Here is a 16,861-nt window from a genome sequence, read left to right on the forward strand (position 1 = left end):
ATAGCATGCTCAACTAAAATCACATCTTAAAAAAATACCTATTTTTATTTATGCTTTATATATGTTTGAGTATTCTGAGGGGCAGAGGCCAGAAGAGGGTGTCATAGTCCTTAGGGCTGGAGTTATGTAGGAGCCATCTGAAGTGGGTGCTGCTAACAAACCTCAAAAGAGCAGCAAGTTCTTAACCACCACGCCATCTCTCCAGCACAAACTGCAAAGTTTTCAAAAAAATCAATTGAAAGTTCTTTCTTTAAACTACAAAGTAATTTCCTCACGCAAAAAGACATTTTAAGGCACTGCATGTACCCACTTACCTAGCTTTCCTTTCCCTGTGCCCACATTTCACCTATTCTTCGAACATGAGTAGCTCTCCCTGACAGGCGATCTATTATCTTGTTAACTCTGCCAACAGAAAAGCATCTGTCCATCATTGCCACGGGAGTCAGTACTGATTCCCACAAGCTCAGCACCATGCACTCTTGCAAGCTGTGCCCATTTTCTACATCTCTGTCTGACTGTAGTCAAGTCAGACCCTACTGTTCTACAAGACACTTGGTAATCACAACATAGGTGTCACAGTGTTGCTGCTGTGTCCTCCACTGTATTATGACTGTGCTAGTCCTGAACTTCTAGAAACTTGACCCAAATTCTAAAGCCTCTTCCCAACCCCAGATCCTCAAAATATATCCTACCCAAACTCTTGACATCTTTCTCTACTTTCAAATCCCAATACAATACACTGAGCCTTAGGTAATCCTTCCCATGGTTCTCCTGCAAGCTTTGGTACTAGTCACAGAATATGTCCCTGTGCTTTCCAGTGCATGGTTAGTTTCCTCAGTAGTTCTGATGTGGGCCAGCATAGCCAAAAGCAAATAAAGCATGTGTGAACATTAGCGCTCTGGAAACCTGACAGTGGGAACTGATGGCCTAGAGACAGTGGAAGGTGGCTTTTGGAAGTGACATTTGAGCCTTCGAGAAGAGTCCCTGAAGCAGGCAGGGGCTGGCAGAGCACAGAGAGGGTACATGTTGTCACAATGGTTAAGATGCCCTCAACTGTCCTACAAATTACAATGAGCATAAGTCTGAATACTTTGTTTTCAATACTTTTCTAGTCTAGTCTTAAGACCAAATAAGTGAATTTTTTTTTAACCAGCTGCAAATAAATGTGCATAGTTACCAATCTGGATGTTGGCAATAGACTCAGTCTGACGATCACAAAGTGGACTCACACCCAAATGGTACTTTTTTTCTATATCGCCTATAAATTTAAAAAAAAAGAGAGAACTGTTAAGATGCAACACATCTGCTGGTTAAATCTATAATGAATACCTTCATTGTATTTATGAATTTACTGGAGGAACATTACAGAATCCTTATGAAAGGATTAAACCTTAAGTTAGTGACACATAGACAGCTTGCCAAATTGATACCACTATTTAAATAGACCAAATAGAACATTTTTTTGCTAGGTGTTCCAAGACTAATTCTGTCAGTTCTTTCAAACACGCCTCACATGATTATAAAATCCTGCTCTCTACACAGGTGAAGGGATGGGGTTAGTTTTAGAGCAATCTTTCTGCAGAGAAGTTTCCAGCCTGCTTTCTGTGCCATCACGAATACCCAAGGTCACTCAGTTTCAAATTGCGTGCCATGTGTTATTGGTTATACACACATGAAGTACAATAGTTGTTAAAAATATAATGCATCTACTGTGAGGCTCTTATAAATAAATGGCTGGCTTCTGAGTTTATTCACATGTGACTATAACCTGCCTTGGTGGAAGAATTCCTCCGTTACTTTTTCACTCCACTGCTTGCTTAATTCCCAGTTCCGACATGGGTTACAAATATCAGCACATTTCAAGGCCATCTAGCAAACAAAATATTAAAAGGGTGTTAAGGAAGAAAAGATCTTAATGCACCAAGTTTAAATAGACTCCAGCAATGGGGAAGAGCAATGAAGAGAAAGGAGCCCCTGGGTGTGTAGCTGGGGAGGACATGTGTTTTGTGTGCACCAAATAAAACCAAAAGCCAGCAAAGAAGAGGAAACCACTGTGAAAGAAGGTTCGCTGTTACATTAACGTCATGCCACTACTGATCTACCAAGTGTCTGTGCGGAATGCTGGTACGGATGCCAGCCCTGTTAAACCAGGGTTACCCTGACAACCCAAGGAGATGCAGTGACTGGACCAGACACAAAATATAAACAAACCCAGAGACACCATCCACTCCTTGCCCCCATTTCATGAGGAAACTCTTATCAGAGTAGTCATTGTTGACTGGGTGGCCTTCTCTGCTCTTCAGCAGAAACCCTGAGTAGGAGAAGTCCCAAAGCCATATGTCCTGGAAGGGAACATGCTGTCTGAGGAACTTCTTTCCTCCCAACTTACTCTGAAAACATATCTGCTATATTTCATTCTTGTCCAACCCATCACATGACTTAACCTGGAAACAATCTTTGCAAGTTGCAGAACTTTACCTGTAGAACCAAATGCCTATGTCTGCCATCGTCAAGGTGTAAGTCACCTTTATCCAAGTGAGATCTAAACAATGACAGGTACTCATTCTGGCGACTGATGTCCGTGGCTAGTATCAAAGCACCTATCTGAGCCTCCATCTCATGCCTGGAATTACAGCAATAATAAAGGAGACATTTAGTACTTTCAATTTATTTTCTCCCTTAAGCTTAAGTATTCAGAAAGCCTTACAAAACCCTAAGATACTCTGCAAGTTGCTTTAAACTTGACATATAAGGAAGTGTTGTGAAGAGTACATTTAAAAAATATTAAAGTAACTAAAATGAAACTAAGAGTTTGCAGGGAAATACCATGATGTAAAGATGCCAAAGGAAGCATCTTTATTCTGTCAGCCAAAGTCGTTATTTGCTTAAAAGGGGGGAACAACAAACCTAACGCCATTATGCTGCTTGGGAAAATTCTTAACAATCTTCTAAGAAATTCCTATATGTACGGCAAACAACTTTGCCTTACTTTTTGGTGCCTAGGACCTAAAAGCAGATTCAGGCAGAGAAAATACTAGCCCATTCAATTGTCAACTGAGACATTTGAGAAAGAGGCTTACTGAAATCCTAACAAAATTCTCCTCAGCATTTGATCAGGGGGCCAAAGATGGGTTCAGCAGTTAAGGCTACAGGCTTTTCTTCCATCGGAACAGAGCTGTCTCCTAACTCCCTCATGGCAACCTACCCATAAGATAACTCCATTTTCAGGGAGCTCCTCACTCTCTCCTGGCTCTTGGGTACCCGGCACAGATGTGGTACATAGATATACATGTAAGCAAAATACACATGCACATAAGAGAAATCAAAAGTCAGTTATCTATATAATATTCAAATTATCTGGAGGAAAAATGTCATATGTTAATACAAACAGTAGATACACTGGGTCTTTTTAAAAACTGCCTCATGAGTTTTCTTAAAAAACCCTCGACAGGGTTACAATAAGCTTATCTTTGCATTATTGATGACAAAGAGCCTTCACCAAGGCTGGAGAGATGACTCAATAGGAAAAAGAGCACTTGTCCCCTAAGCCTGATGACCTGAGATCCTCCTTAGGACCCCAGAGGAAGGAGACACATGACTGCTGAAGGCAGCCCTCAGACCTTTGATGTGTCCTAAGCACCCCTGTGCCTAATACATACACACACAATTAAAATTTAGAAAAAACCAAGCAGGCTCAAACGAACCCAATACTGAATGTTTAACACAAAGTATAAAAGACTATACTGGCAAGCTGTAAGATGTTTCTGCCAACACCATCATATTGGACTTAATTAACTTTAGGGTTTTTTATTATGTCACCAAAATGGCCTGCTTAGTATTACACTATGTTTGAACTATTTTCTGCTGTTCTTTTTATTCGTTATCCTGCATTACAGCTCCAAAGCTGTACGTCTGAGGGCACAGGGCCTTATTATCCCTGTCTTATTGGTGCTGCAGATGTTGCTGTCTGAATGCATCTCGTTAAGCAGTATCACTTTCTGTGAACTCTTTCAGGTGCACGCCTGAAACCTTTATCAGAAAAGCTAAGTACAACCACTGAGCCACTCTGGGTGAAGTGAGTTTCACAATATTCAAGAAGATGGGATCTCTCTCATAAAAATAAACAGCCAATGAAACATGAGCGATCACTATGTAACAGGCTTAAAGATCTGGATATGATTTTCTTTGGAATTTCAGTGTGTGGGTGTTTGGCTCACATTTATGTATGTGTACCGTGTGTAGATATCTGAGCTACCATGTGGGAGCTGGGAACTGAACTCAAGTCTTTTCCAAGAACAGCAAATGTTCTAAGCTGCTGAGCCCTTTCTCTAGCTCCACAATTTTGATAATTTTTAAAAAGACACATTTAGTTTACCAAAACTGGAAGCTCTGGAGCAGCTGAATAATAGCGTGATTTTTAGCTTAATTAGTAACTTTATTTCTATGGCAACACATTTGTTTTAATCCAACTTACCTGCTTTCCAATGGCAAGTGTGAGAACAGACCAGATTCTCTCAACAAGCCCACGGCAGATCTCCAGTGGTGATTCTCCAGGACTGAGGTATTCTATAAAAAGGGTTCTTTGTTACCTAACAGTCATTTCTGGACATGAAGAACCATTTGTCAGTAACATTAACTTGGGGTTTCTTTGTTACCTAATAGTCATTTCTGGACATGAAGAACCATTTGTCAGTAACATTAACTTGGGGTTTCTTTGTTACCTAACAGTCATTTCTGGACATGAAGAACCATTTGTCAGTAATATTAACTTGGTTAAAGCATTAACATTCATTGGAAATTTACTTTGACTACTTTCATTTCCTCAAATCATTAAACAGTGTAGAATACAGACTATTAAAGTATCGTTAATTTATTTGTGCATGTGTTTATTTGTGGATGGGTGAGTGCATTTGTGGTGTGAGCAGCGTGCGACCCATGCATGTGTGTAGAGGCCAAAGGTCAACCTTGGATCAGTTCCTCAGGTGTCATCCACACTGAAGTTTTGAGAGGGTCTCTCACTGGCTTGGGCCTCATGGATTAGGCGAGGCAGGTCAGCTAGTGAGCTCAAGGGATCCTCTTGTCTTTCTCCTTAGTGCTGGGATTTTAAGCACATACTAAAAAACAAACAACAACAAAACCAAACCAAATTAGTTCCCAATGAACTGGTACTAACCTTGTATAAAGTTGCCAAGTAATGGTTGGTTTTAATGAGAAATGGCTGATTAACACCTGGGTGATCCAGATCATGAGTGGCAGCTGCAATTAAGCTCAGCAAGATATCCCAAGGAGTTACAGAATTGGCAAGCTAAGGCAGAACAGAAGAAGAGTTAGTCACCCACATACCTGAAATACACTTTCCACCACTGGGAGCCAGTGGGGACAGTGGCTCTCCTGCCCTGCTGGTTGATTTCTCAGCGGGACAGCTGTTAGTGTCATCAAGCACCTGCCTGGTAGTGGCTCACAGGGATGGTGCAGGCTGTGTGTTGTGATGCACAGTGCCTGAGGGACAGGGCTTACCTGATAGGGAGGGCTTCACTTACCACACTAAAAGCAGCCAGGGTAAGAAAGCTCATTCTCAGAAACAAGGATCTCTATTAACTGACAGAGTTGTGCATTTTCATTCTATCAGTGGATGGCTACATCCAGGACCCTTTTCATAATGCATTCATGCCAGAAAGGAATTTCACTGATAGCAGCAATGTAACTGTACTCTTAGTGTCACCAAGTTCAGACAACAAAATAACCATTGTCAAAGCGTATCAGCTGACTATAGGTTTCAGCAATAAAAACAGCCACCTGGAGACTATCACCAGCTCTCATGAGCACTGCTTCTGGAAACCTGATACTTGTTCTGTAAGGCCCAACTCCAGGGACCCACATTCTCCCATCTCCCTGCTCTGCTTTTTAGCCCTGGCTCCTTGGGCCAAGGCCTCATGAGTGTCCACTGTCCACAGCCCTTTACAAGTCCTGAGAGCTGCACTCATTTGCCTGTTATGTTACTTTAACATAATCTGTTCCTTTTACATCCCTGTAAAATAACCAGACAGTGAAACTGATGAGCATAAACCACAGATAATGCTAACATATGAAGGAGATGAAAGCACAACAAAAATGTCAAGATAATGAACAGAGTTAGATTCGAATTTGCCGATTTCCTTTCCATGCCAGAATAAATCTTTTCTACCTCGTGTTAAATAAGTTGAACTCAGTCACAAGTCACTGGGTGCTTACATCTAGGAAGCTACAAAGTGTCTTTAACATTTTTATTTATTATAAGGGGGCGAGGACACGTGCCATGATAGGGATATGAAGGCCAGAGGCCGATTTGCAGAAGTTGGTTTTCTCCTGCTGTCTGAAGGCTGGTTTGTGACTCAGAACTTGTAAGGTGTCTTAAAGTAGAGAATACAGTTTCTCTTTGTATTAGGAGATCAAAAGGCTTAGTTAAAAAAGGGAAGAAAATGAATTCCTCTTCAGAATATGCAAAATGTTTTTGAAAATCCGACTTTTTGACCACACATTGAGTATAATATTTTTAATTAGCTCTTTGAGAATGCCATGCCTACATATGGCGTTCTGATCACATTGACCCAACTACTCCCTCACCTTCTCCCAGGCCCAGCTCTCATTTCCCCTACAAACTTCATGTTCCCTTAAAAGACAATAATCCACCAAAGCCCAGTTTGCTGCTCATGAGTGTGGGGTCCTCCACAGCGGCACATTCAGACTAGTAAGACCCATACACTTAAGGAAGCGGATTTTCCCCGCCAAGAGAGCCATCTACTGCCAAAAGCTCTTCTGCTAAGGGACAGCTGTCTCCTGACTTCATGCTAGAATACTGAGCCGACCTTGTGTAGGTCCTGTGGAGGAAAACATGGTTGCTGTGAGTATAGCAGGCACTTTCTGACCTCTGACTCTTACAGTCTCTCTCTGCCCCCTTTCTCAATGGTCCCTGAGTCTTGTACAGAAGGGATATGAAATAAATGTCCTATTTATTATATTCCTATGATAAGAATATAATGCTAAGTAACAGACAAGTACCTTCTTATTAATATGTGATCAATATGTGCAAAATTAACACATGGCTATACATAACTTTACAACATCAGGTCATAAAAATGAAACACAAAAAGAAGCAAGTGGATTTTTAAAAGCCTTGTGGGGCAGTTGAAGATAGCCCAGTGGTAAGAGCACTTGTTTCAAGCCAGATAACTGAGTTTAATCCCTAGAACCCTGCAGAAGGAAACTCCGGTTCCTAAATGGTGTCCTTTCCCCTCTATACTCCAACTGTGACATGCTCACATCCCTCCCAACTCAGACATGAATGCCCAAAAACAGTCATGACGTCTGTGGGTTGGGAACACATAAAAGCAAATCACACACTTAAAACAGAAAGCTGATTAAAACTATAGTATCTCTTCTTAAAACTTTTAGTAGAAGGAGAACTTTATAACAAGTATAAGCAATTTAATGACATTAAGACTAGTGTGTGTACAATGCGTGGGCACATTGATGTGTGTGAATGTGGTGTGTACTTGCTATGGTTGTGGAAGTCAGAGGACAACTCAAGTGCTGGTCTCACTCACTGTGATGGTTTGCAATATGCTTGGCCCAGGGAGTGACACTATTAGAAGGTGTGGCCTTGTTGGAGGAAGTATGTCACTGTGGGGGTGGGCTTGGGAGACCCTCTTCCTATCTGCCTGAGGATGCTCAGTCTGTTCCTGGCTTCCTTTGGGTGAAGATGCAGAACTCTCAGCTCCTCCTGCACCATGCCTGCCTGGATGCAGCCATGCTCCTGCCTTGATGATAATGGACTAAACCTCTGAACCTGTAAGCCAGCCCCAATTAAATGTTGTCCTTTATAAAATTTGCATTGGTCATGGTGTCTGTTCACAGCAATAAAACCCTAACTAAGACACTGACCTAACTTCATTTAGGGAACAGGTCTCTATTGTTTGTTCCCAGAGCACATGGCAGGCCAGCTGCCCTCCACGCTCCAGGGACTTTCCTGCCTGCCATCTCTGAAGGAGTGCTAGGACTACACACTCTAGGACACAGATATTGCATATCCAACTCTTACATAGGTTCTAGGGATTCAAACCACATCCTTACGCTTGTGTGGCAAGCACGCTTACACACTGCACTATATCTCTCCAGATCTCCTACTTTTCATCTCCTAATGGATCTGTGCTAAAATACTAATCACAAGCCACCTAGAGAGAAGATTTATTTCATCTTACACACCCAAGTTACAATACACCATCAACAGACGCCAAAGGAGGAGCTTTGGGGGAGAGCTTGAAGCAGAGACCATGGAGGGATGCTGGTAATGATTGGATCAGGTACTTTTCTAACACACCTCAGGCCTACCTGCCTAGGGATGGCATCCCCTATTCTGAACTAGATCCTTCTATATCAATAATTAAGAAAATGTCTCATGGACAAGTCTGATTTGGACAGCTTTTCAGTTGAGGGTCCTTAATCCCAGGTGATTCTAGGTTTGTGTCAAGTTGACAGCTGAAGCTACTCCAGCCATTCACACAACTTTAGAGTATTTGTATGGAGCCCTTGAACTTTCTATCCCTTTGATTCAGCCTGCCAAGTATTTAAAGGCATGGACCACACTGCCATACCTGGCTAGAATGGATTTTTAGACAGACAAATATTGTTACTAAATGGCTACTGATTCTAGTAATGTCTGAGCTCTGTGAGTAAGAAGCTTTTAAAGTACAGAAAAGTCAGATTTCACTTGGATCTATCTTCAGGGTCCTTTTCAATAAAAAAGAAAACTATTAAGAGGTGCCATTCCTTCAGTGGGATTCTGTTGTTTTGCTGTTTGCTGGCAGTATGCTGATTTTCTTCTGGTCATCACGAGGGCCAACATCATTTTAAATGTAACACTTCAGTACCCTGCTCCAGTAGACTGACATTTTTATTCATTTTCCACATTTAGTATAACGACACATCCACAACTAAAATTTCAGGTCAAAACTCCCTCCCTTCCTTCCAAGTCAGCATGTTGCTTAGGCCATCTATAAATGTATACCAGTAAGAAAACAACTTGGCGATTACCAGTTTCTGACAGGCTAGGGAGAGAGGAAGCTACTATTTACTTAGTCTAACTTCAAACTCCTGTCAATCCTGCTGTCTCAGCTTCTCAAGTGCTGGGATTTATAGGTGTGAACCTCCATGACTGCCAAAAATGAGGCTCCTATATGAATTTCCAGGGACAAGAAGAACAATATTTAAGTGCTCTCTTTTTAAGTGGGCTTGCATATCTCAGGAACAGGAGAAAGTATAGCTTTTTATGTCCTATGGCCCCAGGCTCTGTACCAGCACGCCGAGCAGTATCACATGGGAGACACGTGAAAACAAAGTTGCATCTGTATAAAAACAGAGCCCAAGGCTTTGAGAGCTCTGGGTCCAGTTCTTTAGCTTTTCCACTTACAGTCACATCTGGTTTGATCTCATTCTCACAGAAGAAGCTTCTGACTCTGAGCTGAGGTACTAACTTATGAAAATGTGTGTCCACAGAAAGTCTTAGGACTTTCTACCACCTACCTTAGGTTCCTTTAAGTAACAGTGCATGGCCTGGGTAACATCTGCAGCATGGACTGCATTGTGGTAAGGATTTTGACTGTGGTAATCTTCTTGAATCATAACTGCATTAAAAAAAAAAAGACTCAAATTTTAGTATACTTGAGGCACATCCAAGTATAGAAAATGGTAATCATTAGTGATCCACATATATTTTCCATGTGGTTATAAACTCAAATTGTTCACATTCTAAAACAGTCACTTCAATTCAACCAATGGCCAGGTATTTCAATATCATGCCACAAGAGAGACTATGCAAACAATATGATTGCAAAGTCAGCTGATACATGGCCTATTAGACATGGTGTCTGTCAATGACCAAAATGTTGCCATGTCTTGTATAGCTACAAGGACGTGTAATAAGCTATAATCCTGAATAGTTTGTTATAGCTGTCTGACAATTACATGAGTTCTTGTACAGTCTTGTTAAATGTATTATAATCACTTACCTAAAAATCGACGGAGTTTCACCATATCTAAATGGAAGTACTCAATCAATCCATGAAGACTAAATAAATGAAAGGTTAAGCTTACTAGACTATTTCCTAGAAAAGAGAGAAGAGAGGCCACGTTAGTAAAGCATACAAGGCCAGCAGGCCACTGTCACCAGATAGAGGCTCCGACCCTGGACTTGGAAGCAGCATTCCAGCCCCCTTTGCTCTGCCAATGTTTGCAGCTCCATACTTTGGTAGTTATACACTTTAAATGTTAACATCTTCATTCCATAGTAAGGAAAGAAATGTTTCAGCTTCCCACAAAGAACTGAAAGATAAAAACTTTTAAGGATTTTCAAGTTAACCTTTTTAAGACAAAATAATACTCAATAGTAGACGATGGGAAAAGGACCTAGAGTGAACAAGCCAACCCAACTTTACAAGCACTTCATAGCAATGAATAGAACCACAGCAAAAATCTTTACAGCCTTCTGAAAATTATATTTGTTTTTACTGGAACAGAACTAGGAGAGAATGGTTACCTCTTCAAGGTCCCCAAGACTGAATCTCTGAGCTAAAGCTCTCCTCTTTTCTATACTTGAGCAGAAAATCTGACAGCTAGTGGAGGAGAGGCAGCACCACCAACCTCAGCAGTGTGCAGCTGTGACATGCACCGCCATGCACCCTCACTGTTTTGACAGTAACAGGCCTCTTTTACTTCGTAAAGCACCTGTTTTAAGACATTCTCCGTCATTCTTCACAAAATTCTTAACATGTTTCTTTCCCATTTTCCACAGCCTCATAGGTCACAGGAAAGAAAGATTCCCCAAGCCTTTAGTTTCCTTTTCCTTAAACACTAATTTGTCCATATTTGCTCAAGAACAGATCTCCAACCACTGGATACATTTCACCTCAACAACCCAATACTTTCTCCTGTCTCTTCTTCCTACGACGTCCCAATAACCACAAACATTCAGACGCTCTATACATCCACTCCTTATGGTTCTCCACTCCCATACACATGCTGCCAGTGTAGCCTTGCTGTCTGAATCCCTCTTTATTATGCAAATTTTGCCACCCCTGACAAAAACTCAGGTTATATATACTCCATTATATTTCTCAGGATTTGGTAGACTCAATATAGCACAAATATGCTATAGTAACAGTTAAATTGACTATTTTAAAGGGATTTAATCTCATAAGTTACTGCATCACAGATAACAGTAACATACATGTGATTCTAGTTATCTTCTGAACTCTATGGTTCTTGATAAAAATGTACAAGAAACAACTAACCACACACTAAGAATTTATAATATTTAAAAGGGTTAATAAAGAATTAACAACTCATCAAGCACTGTCAACAGACCCTGTAGTTGAATACAGGTAACCACTTATAGAACATCATGAAGGCTGGGGCAGGCCACAAAGAGGATTTTCAAATATATTATTTATTAATGTATGTTGAAACAAGCATGCATGATGGGAGTACACATGCCGTGTGTGTGTGTGTGTGTGTGTGTGTGTGTGTGTGTGTGAACACATGTATGCACGAGTGCGTATGCACACGTGTGTGTATGAAAGTCAAAGGACAATCTTGGGAATTAGTTCTTCCACCTTTACTGGAGACTGAATTCATGTCATGAGGCTTTTGCCCCAAGAGTCTTCATTGGCTGGACCGTAAGGATTTTTTCGCAGACACAGACACTGACACAGACACACATGTGTACATATATGTAGGTAGGCATGCCATGGTACACATGTTGGAAGTTGGAGGACAACTTGTAGAAGTCATTCTTGCTTTCTAGCATGTGGTTCAGAACAGCAAACTCGTGTGCTGGTTTGGTTGCAAAGCCAGTCCCAAGTTTCTTTTAAAAGGTGACTTGGCATATCATCTCCATATGGAAAGTAACAAATATATGGATGTCAGTGAGCCAGGATCAGGATTATAAAGAAAGTCCAAAAAAAAAAAAAAAAGCAGAAGGAGGAAGAGAAAAAAGAGGAGGAGAAGAAGGAGGAGGATAAAGAGAAGGAGGAGGATAAAGAAGAAGAGGAGGATGAAGAGGAAGAGACGGTGGGAGAGGAAAAGGAAGAGGAGGAGGGAAATGAGGAGGAAGAGAAAGAGGAGGAGAAAGAAGAGGAGGAAGAGGAAAAGGAGGAGGAAGAAAAAGGAAGAGGAGAAAGAGGAAAAAGAGGAAGAGGAAAAAGAGGAAGAGGAAGAGGAAGAGAAAAAGGAGGAGAAAAAAGAGGAAGAGGAGGGGGAAAAGGAGAAAGAAGAGAAGGAAGAGAAGAGGAGGAGGAAGAGGAAGAGGAGGTGGAAAAGGAGGATTTAGAGTAAATGAAACATACTAAAAAAATACAGACCAGCTAAGATGTAGTGACCCTTACTAGATTTTTGGAAACTGACTCCATGAGAGTTTGAGTGGCAACACAGGCTGGCCACTCTCCTCAATGAACCAGAGGCTGTCAGGAGCAACAGGCACACCACCTGTTCACTTCCCTGTAAGAGGAATGTCAGTCAGCAAGTGCTCTCCTCCTGGGAGCAGATTGGATGAAATATACCTGTTCTGGGGCAAACCACTCAGCTCTGTCCCTCCTACCTGACTCTCACCTATACCAGCAAGAGAGCACCAGAGTAAGAAATATAAAACACACTGAATCAATAAGAAGAAGGGGCAACTATGAACTTGGATATGGTGAACACAAATCATGTAGAGTTTTAGTTCTAAAAGGAAACCACTCCAACTACATAATGCAAGTTGAAGATCAGTTTTTTTTTTCCTGCCCATTTGTTCAATTACATTTCTTCAGGCAGAGGATCACTGTGGCTTCCAGGGGCTATAGTTAGCTTCCTATAAAAGGAAAGGTGGATAGCTAACAATAGGTGGTTTTTATCTGGGACCAAGTAATTGAGACACCTTCTCCATAAATCCAGTTCTAACAGGGTGGTCTAAGGAAAGCAACTGTGGCTGACAGAACACAGTTGAGCTCACTAGCTTTCATCCTAAAACCCTGACTAGCAGGTTGTGTACTTTTTAAAAATCAAAATTGAAAAGAGCAACTAACTATGTCAAGGAATGGCAGGCATCCTAGCAGCCTAAGAATAGGCTATGAGCTATGGGTTTATATAAGGCTAGCCTTAAAAGTGTTATGGCTGCTGTTGCTTCATCTATATTTATCTTGTGATAATAACTGAAGTCATGTTTGTGTTGAGTTAGGGTAAAAAAAAAATCACAAATCTTGAAGGAGGTAGGGCATCTATAATTCACTGCTTGTATTTAAAAAAGAAAAAGAACACTCCCCACCCCCATGAGGAAGGCCAGCTGCCTTTCCCTTAGGGCAGCCAGCCAGGAGGTAGGGGAAAGCAACAGGAGCCACAGCACCCAAGGGTAAAAGAGATGGAGGGAAGAATGCAGAGGCAGTGATGCCTGGGTGCTTTGCCGACACAGGCGAACCTATGGTCCTCACCACCTTGCCCTTCGGTCTCAGCTACTTCCTGTCAGCAGTGCAGAGATGAGCCGGGCATGTAGAGGCCTTCTCTTTGTGGCTACTGCTTAGAGGAAAGAACAGTGACAGAGTTCACTGGGTAAAGTTCACTTGTACCTACAAGCTCAGCAGACTGAGCCGGGAAACACTTCAAAGTCAAGCAGGGGACACAGTACTTCATCCCTATCAACTGGAAAACTGAATTCTTTGTGTAATTTTATTAAAAACCTACTTTGGCAAAAGGGGCAGAGATGGCTAAGTATCACCAAGAATCTGCCAAATACGTTATTCTAAAAAAAAAAAAGTCTCCAAATAGAATCCAGTTTTGATTTGCAAAGAGAGTGAAAAACAACAATCACAACAGCAGCAGCAACAACAACAGCAGCAACAACCACACAGCGAAGCCAAACCTCATAAAGATGGGCTAAGCTGGGGTGGGGACATTTGAATGACCTGTGCAAAATTTCCCCAAACCCCTCCTCACTGTCCACGGAGTCTGGCGCTATCCTCCAACATGGGGAGGCGGTGCCAGAGGGAGGCTGTGGGAACGAGCTAATCCTCTGCAGCAGGTAGGAGAGACCAACCGGTGGAGCATGACTTCGGTATAACCCTACATGGAAAACTGTCAGAGGATGCCACTGTAAATAGTCACCCACTGAAGAAACTGAAAAGAGGAAATGAAGACCGCAATGAGATTCAGGCTGAGTTATTAAAAATGGCAGTACCAACTGCCAAGTGGTCCGGTCTTGATGGAAGTGACTTTTGGTTACTGTCAAGACTAATAGTAAAAACAAAAATTGTGAAATGATTTCTGTTGTCTTTTTGAAAAATGAGTAACAAGGACAAAATGCTGGCACTGGGTTCACAGCCCAAGTGAATGAGAGCAAGGACAGAGCACACTAAAGCTTCAACATAGGAGGCTAATGACCACAGAACTCGAGTATGTCAAGTGCTTCACTTACCATTTGTTAGTCTATCAAACAGAAAGATATCAAAATTCCAATTTCCAACTTTTTCCAGCATACACTGAAATGAAAACCAAACATTTCTACTGTAATTTAATCTCAGTAACATCCACTTTCTGCAGATAGTCCATAGCAAAGTTCAGGGGAAGGAGAAGTGGCTGATTGACTTTGAGAAACACCAAGGACCATTCACCTTCGTTCACTTTATTTTCTAGGTTTGTAGGCAGGGTTCCACTGTGCAGCCCCGCCTAGTCTACAATTCATAGCAATCCCTTTGCTTCAGCTTCCTGGGAACTGGAGCACCCGAGTGTGCCACCCCATTGCTTTCATTCTGCTTTTAGTATGACCTTTCCACTGGCTCAAATATTGTCTTCAGAAATAAATTCCATTTGAGAACAAATTATGTTGTTTTCATTAATCATACAGAAGTCAGGCCAGTCTTTCAACCTGTTCCTACGGTCTACAAACTTAGGGGAATTCTGAAATAATTCATCATCATATAGCCCGTATGCTGCATATGCTTAAACCAGAGTTGGAAAGTCTGGCAGGGAGTTCAAATGGGTTCACACCTGTGAGTAGGTGTGGCGCTCAAGCCTCACTGACACCTGGGAAACAAGCAATGACTAACTTGCTCAGCTGTGGCAGAAAGCTGTCACGGTAACTGAAGAGTCCAACTTCAGAGACTTGGAGACCACAGTAAACCCACATCAAACTGTAATTCAAGTATTTGCTGCTCAGGGTTGTTTGTTTGTTTTGTTATTCTGACACAGTCTCTCTACATAGCTCTGGGGTGTCCTTGAACTCACAAAGCTCTGTCTCCCTCTACCTCCTGAGTGTTAGGATTAAAGGTATGTATGGTCATACTTGGCTTGCTAACCCTTTCTTTCTTTCTTTCTTTCTTTCTTTCTTTCTTTCTTTCTTTCTTTCTTTCTTTCTTTCTTTCTTTCTTTTTTTCTCTCCATTTAAAGAGACCAATGAATTATGGGGTACTTATTGATGATCTTTAAATATCACTCAAAATTATCAGTAAAATCAATCAATTAGCTCTTAGGATAATATATATTTTAGGCAAACAAAAAAATCTAAAGTCCACATTTTGTGGGTTTTTACAGTAAAGCTTTTATTGTGTATCCCTAAATTTGCTGTGGTATAAAATGAAGAATTAAACACCATAAGTAATATCAGTGTGACACTTGTGGAGGTTGAAACCACAGTGCCAATAACTAGCAATAACACACAGGTTAATATTCTAACCTGACAGCCAATCAATGGTTCCCACTGACTTATCTATCAAGCAGGGAAAGATTCTTTTCTTTATACTGTAATGTTTTCTTCAAAGAAGACACCCTGGAGCCAATCTACATAACTTTAGAAATTTGGCCTATAAAATTTAAGGAACAAATAATTTCAGGTAATATAAAATTCAAGATTATATAAAATCCCATTTGATCAAACCCAAACCCATTTCATTTCAATCTTACTTAAGGTACTTCCTGTAAAGTCTGTAAGAATGAAGTAAATAATTCTTACAAATACCACTTCAGTTAAGATATAACTAAACCTTCATGTCTATCGGGTAGACATGTCTGTCTGTATTCATGTACAGACCCCCGGCATCCTTATCAATAGCACTGAAGAATCAGATCAGGTCATGGGTCATATTCTTCCCACACCCAACTCTGTGACAGCTTAAAGTTGACTGTTCTGCTGAGTCACTCATTACTTAATGTTATAGTAAGTAATTAATATAGAAAATTAAGAAAGCAAATATATTCACTACTTTAATCTCAGAAGTTTTCCTTGCTCTGTTACACCTTAGAAACAAACAGCTCTAAAATCTGAAAAATGGCTCAATTCAGACAGGAAGAGGGCATCTAAATCAGTTTTGTGGAGGTGGTCCTAGTAAACTTATCAAGCAACTCAAATCTTTTTGAAGAAACTGTACAAACCTTGGCTTGTCCATTGTAATCCTCATCTAAAATATTTAAAGATCTACAAACTGTGGCACCCCGAAAAAATCGTGAGGATCTGAGATACCGCTGGAAACTGAGCAGCCTTCTGATGTTTCTGGCGGAGACGGATGCTTCAATTTCAGATTGAGCTGAAAGAAAGGGAACAATGATGAAAACACTGGCAAAAGCCCAGTAGGCTGCCTCTGCAACACCCCCAAGTTCAAGGCAAGTACTTAGGTAAATTGTTTCCCTTCATTTTTGTCTACATGTGTGCATGTGCACCTGGTGTGGACAGTGATGGGAGAGGCCAGAAGAGCACTGGATTTCCTAGGAGTGGAGTTAAGGATGGTTGTGAGACGTTGTGTGGATGCTGGGAATCAAACCCAAGTCGTCTTGGCTGCCGCCAGTGCTCTTAACCACTGAGGCATTT

General features: G+C 41.2%; 1 protein-coding gene across 5 annotated transcripts in view; it reads right to left on the reverse strand.

The window, feature by feature from the left end:
- The window catches only part of Pde7a (phosphodiesterase 7A), an 88,428-nt gene that overhangs the window by 2,427 nt on the left and 69,140 nt on the right, over positions 1 to 16,861 (reverse strand). For 2 of the 5 annotated variants that reach the window (NM_031080.1, XM_087635135.1), the window contains exons 4-12: positions 16,429 to 16,580; positions 14,477 to 14,540; positions 10,044 to 10,139; positions 9,559 to 9,659; positions 5,174 to 5,305; positions 4,475 to 4,566; positions 2,479 to 2,623; positions 1,773 to 1,869; positions 1,178 to 1,258 (exon numbers count right to left, since the gene is read on the reverse strand). In NM_031080.1, the coding sequence (NP_112342.1) occupies positions 1,178 to 1,258; positions 1,773 to 1,869; positions 2,479 to 2,623; positions 4,475 to 4,566; positions 5,174 to 5,305; positions 9,559 to 9,659; positions 10,044 to 10,139; positions 14,477 to 14,540; positions 16,429 to 16,580 (960 nt within the window). Of the gene's footprint in view, positions 1 to 1,177; positions 1,259 to 1,772; positions 1,870 to 2,478; positions 2,624 to 3,205; positions 3,253 to 4,474; positions 4,567 to 5,173; positions 5,306 to 9,558; positions 9,660 to 10,043; positions 10,140 to 14,476; positions 14,541 to 16,428; positions 16,581 to 16,861 lie in introns of all 5 variants that reach the window. The other 3 variants (XR_015670024.1, XR_015670025.1, XR_015670023.1) reach the window with 3 other exon arrangements.

The sequence above is a fragment of the Rattus norvegicus genome, chromosome 2 (assembly GCF_021556685.1).
Source record: "Rattus norvegicus strain SHRSP/BbbUtx chromosome 2, alternate assembly SHRSP_T2T, whole genome shotgun sequence".
Classification (NCBI taxonomy): domain Eukaryota; kingdom Metazoa; phylum Chordata; class Mammalia; order Rodentia; family Muridae; genus Rattus; species Rattus norvegicus.